The sequence below is a fragment of the Camelina sativa genome, chromosome 11 (genome assembly GCF_000633955.1).
Source record: "Camelina sativa cultivar DH55 chromosome 11, Cs, whole genome shotgun sequence".
In the NCBI taxonomy this organism is placed as follows: Eukaryota; Viridiplantae; Streptophyta; class Magnoliopsida; order Brassicales; family Brassicaceae; genus Camelina; species Camelina sativa.
In genome coordinates, this window is record NC_025695.1 from 38760629 (window position 1) to 38778599 (window position 17971).

Genomic DNA, 17971 nt, shown 5'->3' on the forward strand with positions numbered 1-17971 from the left:
ATGTCACCGTGAAACTCATAGTCCTTGGACTCTTTTTAATGTAAATGAGCCAATGAATAAACCAATTAACCTATATCCAAAGTTCCAAACCCACCGTCATCGTCCCTAGTCCTAGTTATTTTTCATCTCTGTTCCGTTTCCTAGGTTTGATTCGCATTTATAAACGTTCTTTATCAGTTCTGTGTCTTTTCTTTTGTTTCTACGTACATTCCTGAATAACTATGGGAAAGAACAATTTCTAATGTTCGAATTTGAGCAATATATATTAAAACGAACAATTTGATAAAATTCATATAGTATATTACTACATTAACAAAAATTTATGTATAGAAATTATCTATTTCATCACGTTAAAAATACAGTAGGGGCCATACACGGCTTGTTACTATGTTTGATAATAGCCTTACAAAAACCAAAAAAAAAAACACAATCTAAGAAGAAATAAAAAATCTTAGTAACAAAAATAACATTAATTCACACAAAATATAATTTTTTTTTTTTTTGGTTTGGGTGAGTCAAGGACACCTAGGGTTCCGACCAGGTCCTCCATAGTAAAAATAAGTCCCCCATACATTGTTTTTGCCTTGTCTGATATCATAACAAGCCGGATGATCGGCCAAGACATGGAGATTCTTCAGAGGCAAGAGATTGTTGTCCCAATCAACGACTTGTAAGTTTCTAAAGTAGGCAGCTTTCTCAAATCCTTCATTTGCAAAATGGCCACTTCCCATCTGCGTTCCAGTGTGAGCACCGCTTGATCGGCTGTTCACAACTTCCCCTCCAAATTGTACCATACTTGCATGACTCCTCATGTGGCTAAACAAGAAGGCCGGCCAATATCCCACAAGAAGTCCATTTCCTAGCTCAAGCCACCAGTGACCATGTTTTGGATCCTACATTATGTTAATTGGCAATACCATGGTTAAGTTCAAGGCGACAAATAAGAGTATAGTATAGATAAAAAATCTTTTGTAAATTGTGAACGCAAGCAGAATATCTCTATTGGAAATGTTTACACCATGTGTTGTGTTTGGCTATTGCAATTATAGTTTTTAAAAGTAATGGTTGTGAGTTACTCTGCCAAAAAATACGTATTACATATACAACCAAACGAAAAGACAATCAAACGATCGAAGACTACAAAACCTTTTGTATTACATCAAAACGTCAATAGCTTTAGCTAAACACTAATTATTAATCCGTCATTATATAGTTTCTTATAACCAGCTTCATTTGAGTTGCACCACATAAACTGATGTTCCATATTTTTGAGGTCAGCTAAATTTGCGCGTACAGTTTAATGCTCTTTACCAAATTTCATATCCTTAAATTTAATGCTCTTTACCAAATCCAACCTCTTTATTTATTAACAATGTTTCGAAAAAGCTGAAAGCCATCTTTCTTTTATTAGATCAGTTTATGAAATTCGAGGTTGGNAGGTCAGCTAAATTTGCGCGTACAGGTTTCTAGTAGATGTACATTAAAGATTTGCTTTTACTACATGTGCAGTGAAAGTTTCTGTCATCAATTTCATATCCTTAAATTTAATGCTCTTTACCAAATCCAACCTCTTTATTTATTAACAATGTTTCGAAAAAGCTGAAAGCCATCTTTCTTTTATTAGATCAGTTTATGAAATTCGAGGTTGGTTGATATCTTTATTGTTTCTCCAAGAAGTTATAGCTAGGTATTCAAAGTACCTACAGTGGCACACGTTGTAATAACTAAGCTCGGGGTGATTTTCATTCAATTCTTTGATGAGTCATATTAGGTCAAATATATGATTACGTGAGTTCTTTTTGTGACATGAGAGCTATGTCTAAGAAAAATAAATTATGTAGGCATAACATTAAATAAAGTCTTGCATTTCACTATGGCGTATAACAACTATATTCATATTTATATATTAACTTTCATTAATATATATACACAAAAATTTTGTGGAATAAGCTTTATCATGTTAATTGTGTCGGTTGATTTTTTTCAAAAAATGGTACACATCTGCGTAGCGTATCAAGTGCGTTATTGACTTTACATGTCGGTCTTTTACACTTTAAAATGCAATATTTTGTGTTGGTGGACTTATCTAAAAGAAATCTTTAGTTTGAAGCAATCATATTAATTGCCTAAGCATTAATTACACATAACTGTTTTTAACTTTTTATACTAGTGTGTGTGACTGTGTCAGCTTCTTCTTCTTAATAATCTAGAAAGAAAAGAAGAACAGAACACCTATTAATGCGCTAAATTACGCATTCCAATTAATTTGAAAAATTTCGAAGTTTCATCGGTAGATTCAAAGACCACATGCATACGTACTAATGATTCCACCATAATTTTCATCAAAAATGCTGATATAAGTATTTGTTTTATGTGGTTTGACCAATATCACGTATGTACAAATAGTAGTATTTTAAGTTTTCAGGAAATTTTTGTCCTTGTTTATGAATTGAATATGGTAAAAATATGGTTAGAAGTGGGAAAATAAATGGAAGAAAAAATAAGACTGACCTTCCAAATCATTAAACCGATATCAAACTGTCTTCCATTATAAGAGGACCTCGGGGAAATCGCTGCACCAATTGCAATTTTATTGTTGGTTTGTACGAATCCAGAGCAGAGTAAATTGTAGCACCCAGTTGCTTGGTATGCATCAGTCTGCTTTTTCCAAAATTTTCAACTCAATTTCTGTTCCATGATATTAAAATAATTATCAAAAAAAGTTGGAAAAAAGTGGAGACTGGTCTTATTACCGTCCAATATGTGAAGAATCTTGGATAATTATCTCCATAAAGCTCAGGACTAACCTGCAAAAAGATCAAAATGCTATGTAGTCAGTAACCACCAACCTAATTATTAATTGGACCCTATCTCTATATATCCCTACCACACTTCTTTTTGCAGGTCATTACTGTATAGTACTAGTTGATTTGTCTGCTGGTTCTCTGTTTAGATAATTAGAAGGTTGACTAATTAAGTTCCTGATTGATTCGAAAGCTAATCTTTGTGTTTTTGTAATATATAAACGTAAACGTCAAACACGAAAAGAATGATGTAAAACTATTATATTTTTGTTTTTATTTGGCGTTTGTGTTTATAATACTAACAAAAAACTATTGTGCTTAAAAGCAAAACGAAAATGTAAATAAAGACTGGAATTCTAACTTCTAGCAAGGTTGATTCTCTAGTGATAAAGTTATTCGGTAAATATTAAAATAGTGATACGGATTAACAAAATAATTCATTCTTTTTCCAAAAAGCACTTGTAAAATAAACTATGTTTTATATTTTTTTTTTAAAAAGATTGTACCTGCCAACCAGCTTCAATGGTGTTTAGGTCATGACCAAAGGATCCAGAGATGAGCCAAATCTGAGATAAACTGAACTCATAAGCATCAGAGACACGTGGCGCCCAAACGTTGATGCTTGCTTTAGCTCCATAGTATTGTTCTCCGTTTACAAACACCACCGCATGCTGCATGTACGTAAATTTAATCTCTATTAATAGTATAAAATACCATATAGTATAGTATATTTACTATACTATGAATTTTTACACCTTAAAAGTAACTCTAAGTTCACACTTTATCTTCAATATCAAGAAATCAGTTGAACGAAGACTCTTTTGTAGTATTTCTCCTTCTCGATCGAATCATTTTATTTTATGCTTTAGATGTCTTTTTTTGGAGAATAATATGCTTTATTGAACAACAACCAAAAAGATAAAGTAAAGCATAAGAAAACATTATTATTCTCCCGCATGATCGATTCGTACGATACGATACGAGAGGTGAAGAAGAAGTTACCTCGTGACCACCTCCGGAGGAATCTCGTCTGATGGGTCTCCTCAGTTTCCGACCAAACCGTCGTAGTGAATTTGCTCTCAAAACATCATTCTTCGTTGTTTTTCTCATTGGTATTGACCCAAGTGGACAGCTTTCACCAGACATACTCCATAACTGATTAAAACTTTCCTCATCTGTTGTTTCATTTCTTCTTTTTGACAAGTCTGGTGAATCCTGCATGTTTCCATTAATAGAATCACTTCTTTGTTTTCTTTTCTAAAATTATGTATAAAAGAAGTAAGTAAAGTGAAACAGTAGATTGATCATTACTAGTGGTTTCTGGCCTTGTAGCTGAGGATGATCAAATGCTGGTTGCAAATGAGACAAAACACATTCTATTACATCTCCATCTGGACTCTGCAAATTCACAATAACAAAAATGTTCTTATCACTGAAAAAAAAAAAACAAGAAAAACAAATTCGAGTAAAGAGTATGGTTTGGTTACGTGGATTGTTTTGATGGAAGGTTTGTTTATTTGGTTGAGATAAGCTTCCACTCTTCTAAGCTTCCGAATCTCTCTCTCGGGTTTGAATGAGGTTTGGTTTTTAAGATCATGAATAGCCGATCCGTGTAACAAGTGTAGTTGAAGAGAGAGAAGAAGCAGAAACCAAATAAATTTTGATGTGATGGTTGAAGTAGTTGAGGAAGAAAATGAAGAAGAAGAAGCCATAACTAAAGAATGTGTACGGCTTGTTTGGTAATGAAATGGATAGGTTTATTTGTCTCCTTGTGCTTTCTTGTTTAGTTTTAGCACACAAGAACAAAGAAGAAGTAGTAGTAGAAGAAGAAGGTGGAATATGAGAATGAGAAGTTAGTTTAATCCCAATGTCCTAGACAGAGCAAAACAGAGAGCAAGCAAACAAAAAACTACTAATGTTGTTTTCACTTTCATTTTATTTCCTCTTTTTTTTAGGGGGTTTCTTGGGGTTTGTAGAATCTCACACTTTATCTCTCTCTCCCTCTCTTAGTTTTAAAATAAATATATAAATAATAAAGGAGAGAGAAAGAGGTGAAGTAAGTGGCTTCGGGGTTGTGCTTCCGACAGAGTCTAAGCTTTGACAGGCACGAATTACCATTCAAAAGAGAGTGCTTACAAGGTGGCCCGTTTGCTTTTTGCCTTTTCCCACGTTTTTTACCCATAACCTCATGTCCACTTAACCATATTTTTTACTTCACTTAGACGGTGTTAAGTTAATACTCCAATGATTATCATCTTACAAACATGACGAGGATGGGGCATGTCTATCACTATATATACTAAGAAAGATTAAGGTTCAAACTCTATTTCATCATCTTAAGTATGGTAGAAAGTGAAGCAGTATACTAGTAACACTATCATGTTATAATTTGAGTTTAGACTGGTAATAAAATTAAGTGACTCTTTAAAACAAGTTTCTCCTCCTTTTGAATTCAGGCCACTGTGACTACACAGATATCCTTATACGCTGGTTTTCTACCAGAACTTAAGCATGTCTTCCATGTATTAAAGTTTTAAAAATCAAAAACGTTACACTTGTTGTAAAGAGAAAGTTTTTTTGATGAATAAAATTTTACATTCATTCAAAAAAAAAAAAAAGTGTGTTATAGACATTAATAAAAAAGATTGTTCTTGCATTCATTATCAATTTTTTTTTTCAGTTCAAAAACACAACTGAAAACTCATAATTCCGCACATCAGATAGAAGAAAGTGTGCGAACGAAAAAAGCAAAAGTGTTAACAAAAATAATAATAATGTGTGTTTTGGTTGTTCAAGCCGTATTACCATATGTGACTATGTGAGCAAACGTCGATGTACAAATTTGAAATTTTGTATTTATGCTTTCAGAGTTTCAGGTCAGGATTGTACATTATTTTAAAGTGAAACTTTGGTATACTTACAAAAAATAAGTATGTAGGAACGAAGCCATCTTTAGTGGAAGAACACGTGCTTAGGTAGTAGGGCAGAAGGTTTAATTCGATTTTCTAAATGAAAAGAATGGTCCTTTTGATATATATATGTAAGCAAATTACACCTTTCGAAAAAATATAGCACATAAAACTAAACAAAGCTCACATTCATAGAGGACCATTCCTGTGTGGTTTCGATTATGTTTCTGGACCTTTATTCAATATCATAGTACATTTTCAATTAAAACAATAATTCAAATCTATTTCAGGAACCGAATAACCAAAAAAAAAAAAAAAAAAAATCTTGTAAATATGAAATGTTAACTTAGACTTGTAATTAGCTAACGTATACTCTACTGTAAATAATTAATAATGGAAACACAACGATATATCCACTGTTTCACAAAAAAAGAAATATATATATTTCCATTGCTTTAATAAAAAAAAATACAATATATTCATTTGTTTTTCAAGATTGTATAGTATAAAAGCATCTACGTGAAATAGTTTTTTCTAAAAATTTATGTAATATCTGTGAACCACATATTGAAAATTTGGTTTATGTGTCGACCGACACCAGAAGGGTGTCTCTTGACACCATTACTTCAGCGAGTACTCGGTTCAATTTCAGGATTCTCGGTTTGAACTACTTTTGTTTGAGATCGTATTTAAGGTGTGGTATGACACCTCGATTTCAGAACGGAGGTTAAAGTCAAACTGGTGCTGATCCGAAAGACTAAGTTTAAAAAAAAAAAAAAAAGTTAAACTGTTTTTTTTTAAATAATTTTTTCTTAAAATAAAAGAAAGTTTTCAGCATTTGAGAAAGGGTGAATTAGCTAGATAGCCAAATTTGGGAATGTAATGAAGAATATAGCACATTAAATCTGGATATTAGGTGAGTAACCAAAGGGCAAAGAGAAATTACCATAATACTCTCAGATGGTTGAAGGTGACTTGCCGGCAGGGCTGGCCGGAGGTGGCTGGAAGAGAATTTGGCTTGCCGGAGGTGGCTGACTGGAGGTGATTGATCGGCGGTGGCTGGCCGGAGGTGGATGGCCGGCGGTAGCTGGCCGGCGGTGGCTGGCCGGCGGTGGCTGGCCGGCGGTGGCTGGCCGGCGGTGGCTGGTCGGAGTGGTGGGCGGTGGCTTGTGGTGGTAGGGTTAATTTGGACATTAGTATACATAATACAGAGAATATAAGTGATTGATGGTTAGAGTGGTCATAGAGCGAATTATAGATTTTTTTGGATTATTGGTGCCAAATTCCCTTTGAGAAAAGGGGGATTAGGGATTTTTTTTTTTTTTTTTAACATCAAAAGAACGAGACTTGCATTTAAAATACCTATAAAGTTTCAATTTCGCAGTGGTTCTTATGTTGGATCTCATTTGAACAGAGAATGGTACCAAACAAAAGAGGAAGGCGTCCTGCAAACCCCAGATAAAACAAAGTTGGTGATGAACCACCTAATAAGCAAGGTCAGCCACAAGCAGGAGAGAATCCTGTTACCGCTCATGCAGAAGAGATTGTTGTAACTCGTGTAGAGATGCAAGAGCTCCAGAACATGACACGAGAGACTCTAGATCGACATGTTTATGCACACCCACCACCATCACCTGCACCTCGCCAACCACCACCTGCACCTGCTTTTGCTCCAACCTCAGCCACCAGCAGGAATTCAGTTTTCTTATTTTGATACAATGAACCTCATGAGTAATATGGGCATATAGTATTTCACTGGTGGCAATGATCAAGTTCGGGCTGATGGTTTGAGGCAGACGTTGGAAAAAAATCTCAGGTCAGCTAGATATCCAGTGGAATTTAGGAAGGATCTTGCAGTGCATTACTTGCGTGGAGATGCAGAAAATTGGTGGAGGAATGTTGAGAGGGGCTTACCTGTGGGTTATGTGCCTACTTGGGAGGATTTCTTGGAGGAATTTAATAAAAATTATTTTCCTCAGGAAGCTATGGACCAGCTAGAATGTGAGTTTTTGGAGCTTCGTAAGGGTACGATGACTGTTAGAAAGTATGATGTTGAGTTTACTTGTCTAAGGAGGTTTATTGGGAGAGAATATAACGATCATGAATTGATTCGCAGATTTATGAGATGATTGAGGGCTAATATTCGAAATCGTTGTTCCATTCGAGGATGTATTAGCATGGTTGAGTTAGTTGAGCAGGCCGCTACGGTGGAGAAAGGAATTGAGGAAGAAACTAGGGATCTCAAGAGTACTTTGCCGAGAGCAAATAAGGCGACAGAGCCACAATAGCGTACATGGGATAGACGTGATGTTGGACCAGTTCAGACTCATTATGCAAAGTGTACCAAGTGTAACCGGAAGCATGGAGGGATATGTTGGTTGGATCTAGCCAAGTGTTCTTTGTGCGGAAAAGATGGGCATATCAGAGCCAAACCCAGACGAGTGTGGAGTCGAGTGGGCTCACACCGTTGGGGGTGATGGTTTTGGTGCGCAACGAGGACGTTGTGATCTGTTAGTGGGGGTGAATTGTGACACCCCGGTTTCAGAGACTCGCAGAGAGGTTTAAAAGAATTGATTTGGCCGCCTATGTCACCAAAGTGCACTTATCTTTTCGGTCAAGGGTCTTGAGAGAACTCCATAGTTAAGCGTGTTTATGCTGGAGTAGTCTCACGATGGGTGACCTTCTAGGAAGTGACTGTCGAAACTGTGTGAGTGAGGACAAAACACAGGGAAATATCATGTGGTGATTTGTAGGGACGGTAAACAAGACTTTAAAGCCTCTCGGACGTAGCAAACCAACCGTCGGATATAGATGGGCTCACAGGCCTAATGAGAGGACGTGAAGCCCATTAAGCGAGATGGGCCCATGGACCGAGAGTAGAAATGGGGCCCACTAAGAGGTAGCAGTCGGGTGTTACATTTGGAATCGATGTTTTAGGTTCAGTGAACCTATTGACGCATCCCTTTTGTGGAAAAGAGAGAGAAACGATTCTCAAAATTTCCTATGAGTTCTTGAAAGTTTTCCCTGAAGCTTTTGTTCATGTTCCTGTGAGTTATGTCCTTGTGGTTGGAGATCTGAGGCTGGAGACGTGAGAGAAGCTTGTGGTGGTGTGTTTTTCATCATCGTTGGTCAGAATCTTACTATTTAAAAGGTGAGTGCATGATCATGGCTTATCTAAGCTAAGATCTCTGTTTCAGTGTTTTTGTGTGTTAGGTGATTGATTTCTTTGAATGATTATGTGTTTTTCTTGAATTATGTGGCTTGGTTTCACTTCTGGGAATACCTTGGGCGCGTGTGAGGTGTTTGGTGGCAGAATTCAGAGCTGTAGATCTAAGGAGACCGTGGTGTTGGTCGACACCAATGTGAGGACGGTGCGAGGGTTTTGGTGATTATCGGTCGACACCATGCGGAGGTGTCGTTCGTCACTGCTAGTGTTTTCAGACATGTCGAGTAGGTGTCGGTCGACACCAGGTGGCCAATGTTGGTCGACACCTTCCTCAGCAGGCGGCTGATGTTTTGATTCCTTTGTGCATTATCTGATTTGTTTGTTTTTTGTTGATTGTGGCATTTCGAGTTCTTATTGCTTATGTGTATAACCCAGTAGATGGGATGATTGCCTCACTAAGTATTTCTGGAATTACTTATGCATCTCTTTTGTATTGCAGTGCAGGTAAAGGGAAAGTTTGATCGCGGAATCAAGGCTATAAAGAGGAGGATGTTCTAAAGGCTCGGTTGTTTGTTGTTCTATGCTTATATTAGGTTGCTAAAATGGATCATTGTTGTCTAGAACGGATGTTTAGGTTGATGTCGTTTTATGCTTTTGGGAGTGTTGGATCTTTGGACATTCGTTATTCGTTTATTGGTTTAATAATTTTTGGTTATCTGCTGGTTGTACCGAATGATGCTAGGTTGTTAGTGTGTATGAGATCACTAGTTATTAGAGTATATATATATATATATATATATATAAAATCGGGTCGGATTAATTCAATTTAGAAAGCGAATATGTGTTGGAAACGTTTGTGTATATATAAAATAAATAAATAAACAAAGTAAACTAGTTTTAGAACCATACCTCATATTATGGAGAGAGGCCAAATGTCGAAGACCGTAAACTTTCTTTAGAAATTAGAGGTCACATTAGAGCATCTCCAACCCATCTTTATATTTACCTCTATATATAGTTATAATTATAGTCATCTTTATTTTAGAAGTAAATTTGCCAATTCACCTCTATTCTCACCTCTAAAATAGAGATTGCTATATTTTCTCTATTTATAGTAAAAAATAGAGTTCATGTATATATAGAGGAAAAAATAGAAATCTCTATCTTAGAAGTGATAACATAGGTAGGTTGGAGTTCCTCTATTTTAGAAATAAAAATAGAAAAATGCATTGGAGATGATCTTAGAAAAAGTTAAACTTATCTATTTAGTTCATCTTGTGGATTCCTAAGTGAAAACTCTCTCTAGTGGAAACTTTTGTTAATCTTTAATGTGTTTCATATATTTATTAATTTTAAAAATGCCTTAATAATATCAATATTGTATAAAATAATGCCAAAGAAATTAAGAACAACTTGATTATATAATCCATGTCTTCCGTGATATTGTTTCCTTTTAAAACATTGCTGAGCCAATCCCCTAACAAATAGTAGAATACCACCACGTACTTAAGCGCTTGCTGAAAGAAAGACGAAGATGATATTTTTCTTACACATTGGTGACGTATCTATCTATATTGCTTATGTGAACCACACCACAACTGGCTGTAATGGGGCACTCAAATACATTATCTATGCCTGTATATAAATTCCCTACAACATATTTGGTGCCAACTCTGGGGCGACCAAGATGGCTGAAGATCATTAGGTTCCTCTTTTGCTTTTTTGAACTTTTAATATGGAGACCATGTGCTTGGTCTTTTTCTTCAATTATTTCAGTGCTTTAGTTAAATATTATATAGAATTGACTAAATTTTCTGTCATAGGATTTCAGTATAAAAAGTATATGCACATACAGTGTTAGTTATCCACAATGTAATCTAACAAAGCTGTTAGATGAGAATTTATAGAAGCAAACTACACTCAATATATGGTGATATAGTTAAAGACTTAAAGTTCATTTACACTAGCTGACTCGAGAGAGCGAGTTCCACACATGAGATCGAATTGTCTCCCACATCCAAAATTTAAAGTACTACTTCCTCTATCAAAAATTCAAAATCTGTGATTCCGCCAGAAAACATGTTTGAAAAACCTTAATGAATTTGAAGTTTATATGGTAAAATTGTTATGAAAAACAGAAAATTAAAACAGAAGCATCAGCTTTTTATACATGAAAGGTTACATAGTTGAGGAAGGCATATATATTTGGTGTTGTTTACTGTCACGTGCTTACCGACTACTTTATATTGAACGAACGTATAAAGTCTGCTTTACAATGGTCTGCAAAAGAGAACAGAGTTTGTTGTTAATCCAAATTGCTTACATAAATTGGTGTCACTACCAAAAGGACTAAATATGATTTTAATATACTGTTTCTCGTTTTTGTTGTTTTTCCTTTTGGAATGTTTGATCTACCAATGAGGCGGGGTCGATCATCATTAAAGTTACCACTAATTTTATTGAATTTTTGTAGAAATAAAAAAGCATAACTCTTTTGTAATTATTACGCTTTTGGAAAGGAAAAAAAAAGAACTACAGCATATGTCCTTCCGCTAAATCGTCGGTCAACATTTCCGAACGAGAAATATTTTAGAGATTGGCTAATGGAGGATGTTGCTTCAACTCTAATCAAGTAGTTAGAGCACTCAAATCCCAACTTTTTTTTCTCCACTTTTGACAATCTTGGTACCATGTAATTATTAGGTTTTAACAACATATCTCTACACTCTTTTTCAATGTTTTTAGATCCGACTCCGACAATGCCGTGCCTACAATTGTAGAGGCGAGGCTATGACTAAAATTTAACATATGGCTTTCTTCTTAATGTTATTTAAAAAAAATAATAAACAAAATATAATATATGTTTTGGTCTTTTGGTAGTAACTATATTTTAACAAAATTTTAAACTAAACAAATATTTATTGAGAAAATAGTTGCTAAAAATAATAAAAAGAAAAACTTATCATTATAAAGGCCTTAACTAGCTAAGATCATCATTACTTGGTGTGATAAACTAGCTAGTTGGGCTGAAGAGCATATGTTCTAAAGGTTTTCTTGGAAGGATTTTCTTAAATTGAGAGGTATATCTATTGCAAATTTTCGTCATCTCTAACACTATAAAATATGATATGGAATTAAGCAGTTTTCGATCTCTAGAGTGTAACTTTAGTCAAACCAAGTACCCACAAACATTAATTAGAGAAATTGAATTTTGCTTTTTAATAATCTAAAGGGAGACAACATTCACGTTTGCATTGGAACGAAAAAAAAAATCTTCTAGTTTCAAATCACCAAAAAAAAAGACATGATATGAACTTACCTATTTGGGCTCGATCATCTGGTCTTGGACTTGGTAATTTATCATTTACCTTCTGTCAATTAGAATTTTTCTATGAACTTTTCGTGTAGAGGAACTTGAATACAAATCTGATACCTTGGTATTTTAACGGTTTTAAACATTTATTTTTGACCATTTTTCTTTGTGATTTTCATTTAATTTAGGTTTGTTTTGTGTGTCTTTTAGATCATTATATTTTAAAATAGAGGACACGCATTTTGGTGCAAAGAAGAAAAATGGTGATGTATAACTATCATCCCAAATTGGCAAAGTGCCTTAAAGATTGATTCAGATAGAGGCCTTAGCATACTCATGATTTAATTGTGTTTGGTGGTAGTTTTATCAAACACAAATGAAGACAGTAGCTGCAATTCATTCCCAATCTCATAGTTAATTCAATCAACCCCAACGTTGTGACATACAACAACTGCGAACTTTCTACATGTGTGGACGGAGTTGAGATACATTGGGCACAATAATAAATTTGTAGGAATTAATATGTAGTACTCATGAAAGTTACCGGTAACAATCAAACCTAGTTTGAAAGTGTTATACTTGGTTTGGACTATACGTTAATTAGCTTGGATCTGAATTATGTTTGGCATTTGACTTGTCGTCATCAAGAGACTGACGTTGATGCTTACACCATCTCCATTTTATTCATAATTGGTATATATGTAGCTTTAAGCTTATTCATTTTATAAACGAACGAAATGTTTGTTTTGGTTGTAAGAGGTTACTATCAAATTGCATGCTAAGTAATAGAAGGCTGTGACCATTTTGAATCACACATTTGTTAGTGGGTGGTTAAGAGAAATTAATGAACCATATCATTGGTTGAGTTATGAATACACATAAGCAAAGAAAAATGAAAGAAATATTTTGTTCTGTGCCAAGTTATAAAAATCTATATTATTGATTGGGTGCCAAGTTAATGGTGTTTAAGGTAATTAATCTACCCATGATTGGTAGAAAGTAGAAATGAAACGACAATACCCAATAATTAATTTATTCCTTTTTGCCACAAAAAAACTATATAAATCTTGTTAGAAAATAATTTTCTATTTCTTTTAATGAAATAAGTATTCTTTAGTTAACACTTAACAGTTAACACTAACAAAGGAGATATAATATTCTTTTCAAGAAAAGAAAGTTGATGTGTTGTATATATATATCCACTATGAAAATAAACTTCTTCTCACCAAGTGGACTACATATTTGCCATGCTCTTTTCATGGTTGTTGAAAACTAGTGCATGCACAATTGCACATAGAACTTCCGTCCATAAAAAGTTGACCGGCCCACTTAGTAAAATCAAAGTGGGTTGGGAGAAAATAAATCGTTTCAAATTGATTTTTGAGTTTATGTTGTGTTGTTTTATGATTACTACTAGATTTTCATCTGCGGTACACTGTGTATATATAATTTTATTATTATTTATATTTGATATTGTATTTATTTGTTTAATATTAGATGTTTTGTAAATAGAGCAATAACTAAAATTTCCAACTGTTTGTACTGCTAAATATTTATATAAATTTTTTAACCTGAAATATACTTCATGATTATTTGTTTGTTATATTTTATACAATTTTAGTTAAATCAACTTAATTTTATATGTTAAATATTCTAATATTAATAGTGTTAACAAATAATAAATTGAGGATTTAATCTGTGTTAGCATAAATTAATGATATTTTATTAATTCTAACATTTCCTTTTAATAACCCATCTACTATATAACCATATTATATAGTATTTTAAACTTTTTTTAATTTTACATATTCCTAATATTTTAAAATTTTATTAAGTTTATATATATTAATTATAATATTTAAATATATGTTAATCGTAGTTTTTTTTACGTTGAAAAGCAAAAAGCTCATAGGTTTTGGAAAACAAAATAAGAATCAAATTGTTGTTTTTTTGTTTGTATTTTGTAAAAAATTCAAAGATAAAATATCTCCAAAAATACAATAGAAGGGGTAGTTAAATATATTATAGTTTTTGTTTCTATATTGATTTTGCTGTAATTATTTTAGTTAGAATGAAATGTAAAATATTTAAGAAACAAAATCTGAAATAATGTTATTTTTGAAATTTTTTAAGGGATTACTTTTATAAATAAGTTTTTAAATAAGTATAAATAAAAGGGTAGAATCCAAATTGTACTTAAAAAAATGTATATATAGATAGATAAGACGTTTACATAAAAGATTTTGCCCTTTTGTACAAACGTTTTGTGGAGGGCGAAAATTCTATCACTGTTACAATTTATTGTTTGCAAATTTATTAAAAATGTATTATAAATTTATAATGGCTGGTCACAGTCAGTCAGACAGAACATGCAACTCATACAATTAGGTTTGGTATTTCGGTTCTTTAGAATGGTTCGGTTCAGTTTGATTAACAGTTATCCAAAAACATTAGAGGATGCCAAATTACCCGAAAATATACTTTGGTGTTGTACGGATTTTTTGTTTTTTAGAAAAACAAATCCGGGTATTTCTGGCTAAATTTAAAATTTTCGATAAAATTTGACTTGGTAATTCGATTAAAGTATTATTAAAATCGGACTAAATTTGGAGAAACCAAAGTAAATTTTGGTAATATCCAATTATGTAAAAAAAAATATATATATATCCAAGAAACTGATAGGCTCAAGCTAAACCATAAAGTTTTGGATAACCAAACCAAAATTAGAACCCAACAGATTGATTCGGCAAAGAGAAGTAGAGAACTACATCGAACCAAACCTAAATTGTTTGGTTTGTTCGGTTGTATTATTTATCCCATCCCGATTTCTAGTTACAAAAAAAGATATGGAAACTTGAGAGTAGCCGATGTAAAATGTTTACTCTTCTCCTTTAATCGTAGCTGTCCTTATATAAACTTAAGCTCACATTAGCAAGAACTTCTCAATCAAACAACAGCTTTCACACAAACATTTAGATAACTTCTCAATCAAACAACAGCTTTCACACAAACATTTATGGATGGACCATCAATCCACTACGCAGCTATGGGGACCAAGTTTCCTTATGTGAAGAACTAGGATCGCGACTACCACCACTTCATCCACATCCTACACACCCGTGATGATATTGTCAAACCTCATTCATGCTATTTTTTACCTAGATTTCTTTATCGTAGTGGACAAAGCAATCAATTTGAAAACTACTCTATATATATATTGACTTCCAAAGTTTATAAAACCATAAACTATGTCAAGTTTTCGTCCTACAACAAATTGCAATTTAATTTAGCTACACACAACAATCTAACAGTTTTCATTTTTCCATGGTTACATGATGATCAAATTCTGATAAACAAAAACATTTTACAGTCATAATGCTGGAAGTTAGATTCTGTATTTATCGTGTATGTATTTGATTCTTGTCATTGGCAGTTGTAACTTGTAAGTACTTCAGAACTAACCAGTTGTATATTTCGAATTTTAACTATCATTTTTTCAACGGTGATGGCTATAAAAGTTCACAGCTGTAAGGGTATTCTGTCCACATCGGAATCAATCTTTTCAAGTATATGCATGCACCCTCTTACATAGTCCCTAACATGCATAAATCATAAGAACAATAAAAGTTCCTAAGGAAACCTAGCTATACGTATATGTCCTTGTACACATAAGTGAAAGACCATTGAAAAATATAGCGATATGATTCTTAGCTGATACATTTTTTAGAGAACTTACATATCTCCATGTAACTATGTAAGATTTGTATTCTTCATAAACCGATAAATTTCAATCCAAAACAAGTTCTTTTACTTAGTTCGAAGTGCTTAAGGACCTTTTATAAGTCAAGGATAAGTCTCGTGTTTGACTGACCAGAGACTGAAGTTAAGTCAATCCTAGAGCCTTGAAGAAAGTATAGAAAGAACGTGTGATCCCCATGAATTCGGACCAATAGAAGTTCCTGGAAAAAGTTAGTGCGAAAAATCCATCAGAATATCTTGAAGACTATATAGGAAAGAAGAAGAAATTGTGATTAGATTGGGAGAAATGTAATTTAGCGAATGCCATGAAGTCTCCTGGACCATGAAAAATGCATGAGAAGACGGGGTATGGAGCAATTCTAGGAAAAGACAGACGACAACAAAACGTCAAACCTAACCTATAAGAAAATTAAAAAACGTGAATCATATAAGGGGAATTGGCAAAACTAACTTAGAAAAAAACTAAAATTAAATCCCTAACTACTCTAACCATATAACTACGATATAGTGTATATAAACTACAATATATACAATCTTACCCTTCCATCATCTTTATCTACCTCTTTACCACCATCTTTAGCCACCTTCGGCCAGCACCGCTAGACACTTCCGCCGCACACCTCCGCCGTGAACCTCCACCTGCCAATTCCGCCGGAAATTTCCGCCGACCAACTCTGCTAGAAAACTTCCGCCGGCCACCTCCGTCGGAAACCTCCTCCGGCCACCACGGCCGGTTACCTCCGGCCACCAGCTCTCCATTGTCACCAAAAGACTAAAATAGTAATTATACACTACCTTCCTCCAATTCTCCTAATTTTTTTGAATATAGTGCTATATTCTTAATTTTGTTTGTGTTTTTGGTTATCACACAAATTGACCCATCGTATAATGACCTGTAAAGAAAGCAAGTTAAAAATAGTGAAAAGTTCAAGAAAACAAAAAAAAAAANTATATAAATCTTGTTAGAAAATAATTTTCTATTTCTTTTAATGAAATAAGTATTCTTTAGTTAACACTTAACAGTTAACACTAACAAAGGAGATATAATATTCTTTTCAAGAAAAGAAAGTTGATGTGTTGTATATATATATCCACTATGAAAATAAACTTCTTCTCACCAAGTGGACTACATATTTGCCATGCTCTTTTCATGGTTGTTGAAAACTAGTGCATGCACAATTGCACATAGAACTTCCGTCCATAAAAAGTTGACCGGCCCACTTAGTAAAATCAAAGTGGGTTGGGAGAAAATAAATCGTTTCAAATTGATTTTTGAGTTTATGTTGTGTTGTTTTATGATTACTACTAGATTTTCATCTGCGGTACACTGTGTATATATAATTTTATTATTATTTATATTTGATATTGTATTTATTTGTTTAATATTAGATGTTTTGTAAATAGAGCAATAACTAAAATTTCCAACTGTTTGTACTGCTAAATATTTATATAAATTTTTTAACCTGAAATATACTTCATGATTATTTGTTTGTTATATTTTATACAATTTTAGTTAAATCAACTTAATTTTATATGTTAAATATTCTAATATTAATAGTGTTAACAAATAATAAATTGAGGATTTAATCTGTGTTAGCATAAATTAATGATATTTTATTAATTCTAACATTTCCTTTTAATAACCCATCTACTATATAACCATATTATATAGTATTTTAAACTTTTTTTAATTTTACATATTCCTAATATTTTAAAATTTTATTAAGTTTATATATATTAATTATAATATTTAAATATATGTTAATCGTAGTTTTTTTTACGTTGAAAAGCAAAAAGCTCATAGGTTTTGGAAAACAAAATAAGAATCAAATTGTTGTTTTTTTGTTTGTATTTTGTAAAAAATTCAAAGATAAAATATCTCCAAAAATACAATAGAAGGGGTAGTTAAATATATTATAGTTTTTGTTTCTATATTGATTTTGCTGTAATTATTTTAGTTAGAATGAAATGTAAAATATTTAAGAAACAAAATCTGAAATAATGTTATTTTTGAAATTTT

The 17971-nt window shown here is 33.1% G+C and overlaps 1 protein-coding gene across 1 annotated transcript; it reads right to left on the minus strand.

Moving 5' to 3' along the window:
* Positions 320-4812, minus strand: LOC104725522. Its single transcript, XM_010444192.2, has 7 exons — positions 4292-4812; positions 4116-4202; positions 3807-4019; positions 3311-3475; positions 2754-2807; positions 2512-2658; positions 320-893 (listed from the first exon to the last, which is right to left on the minus strand). Exons 1-7 carry the CDS (start codon positions 4514-4516, stop codon positions 516-518), a joined length of 1269 nt encoding a protein of 422 aa, XP_010442494.1. The 5' UTR covers positions 4517-4812; the 3' UTR covers positions 320-515.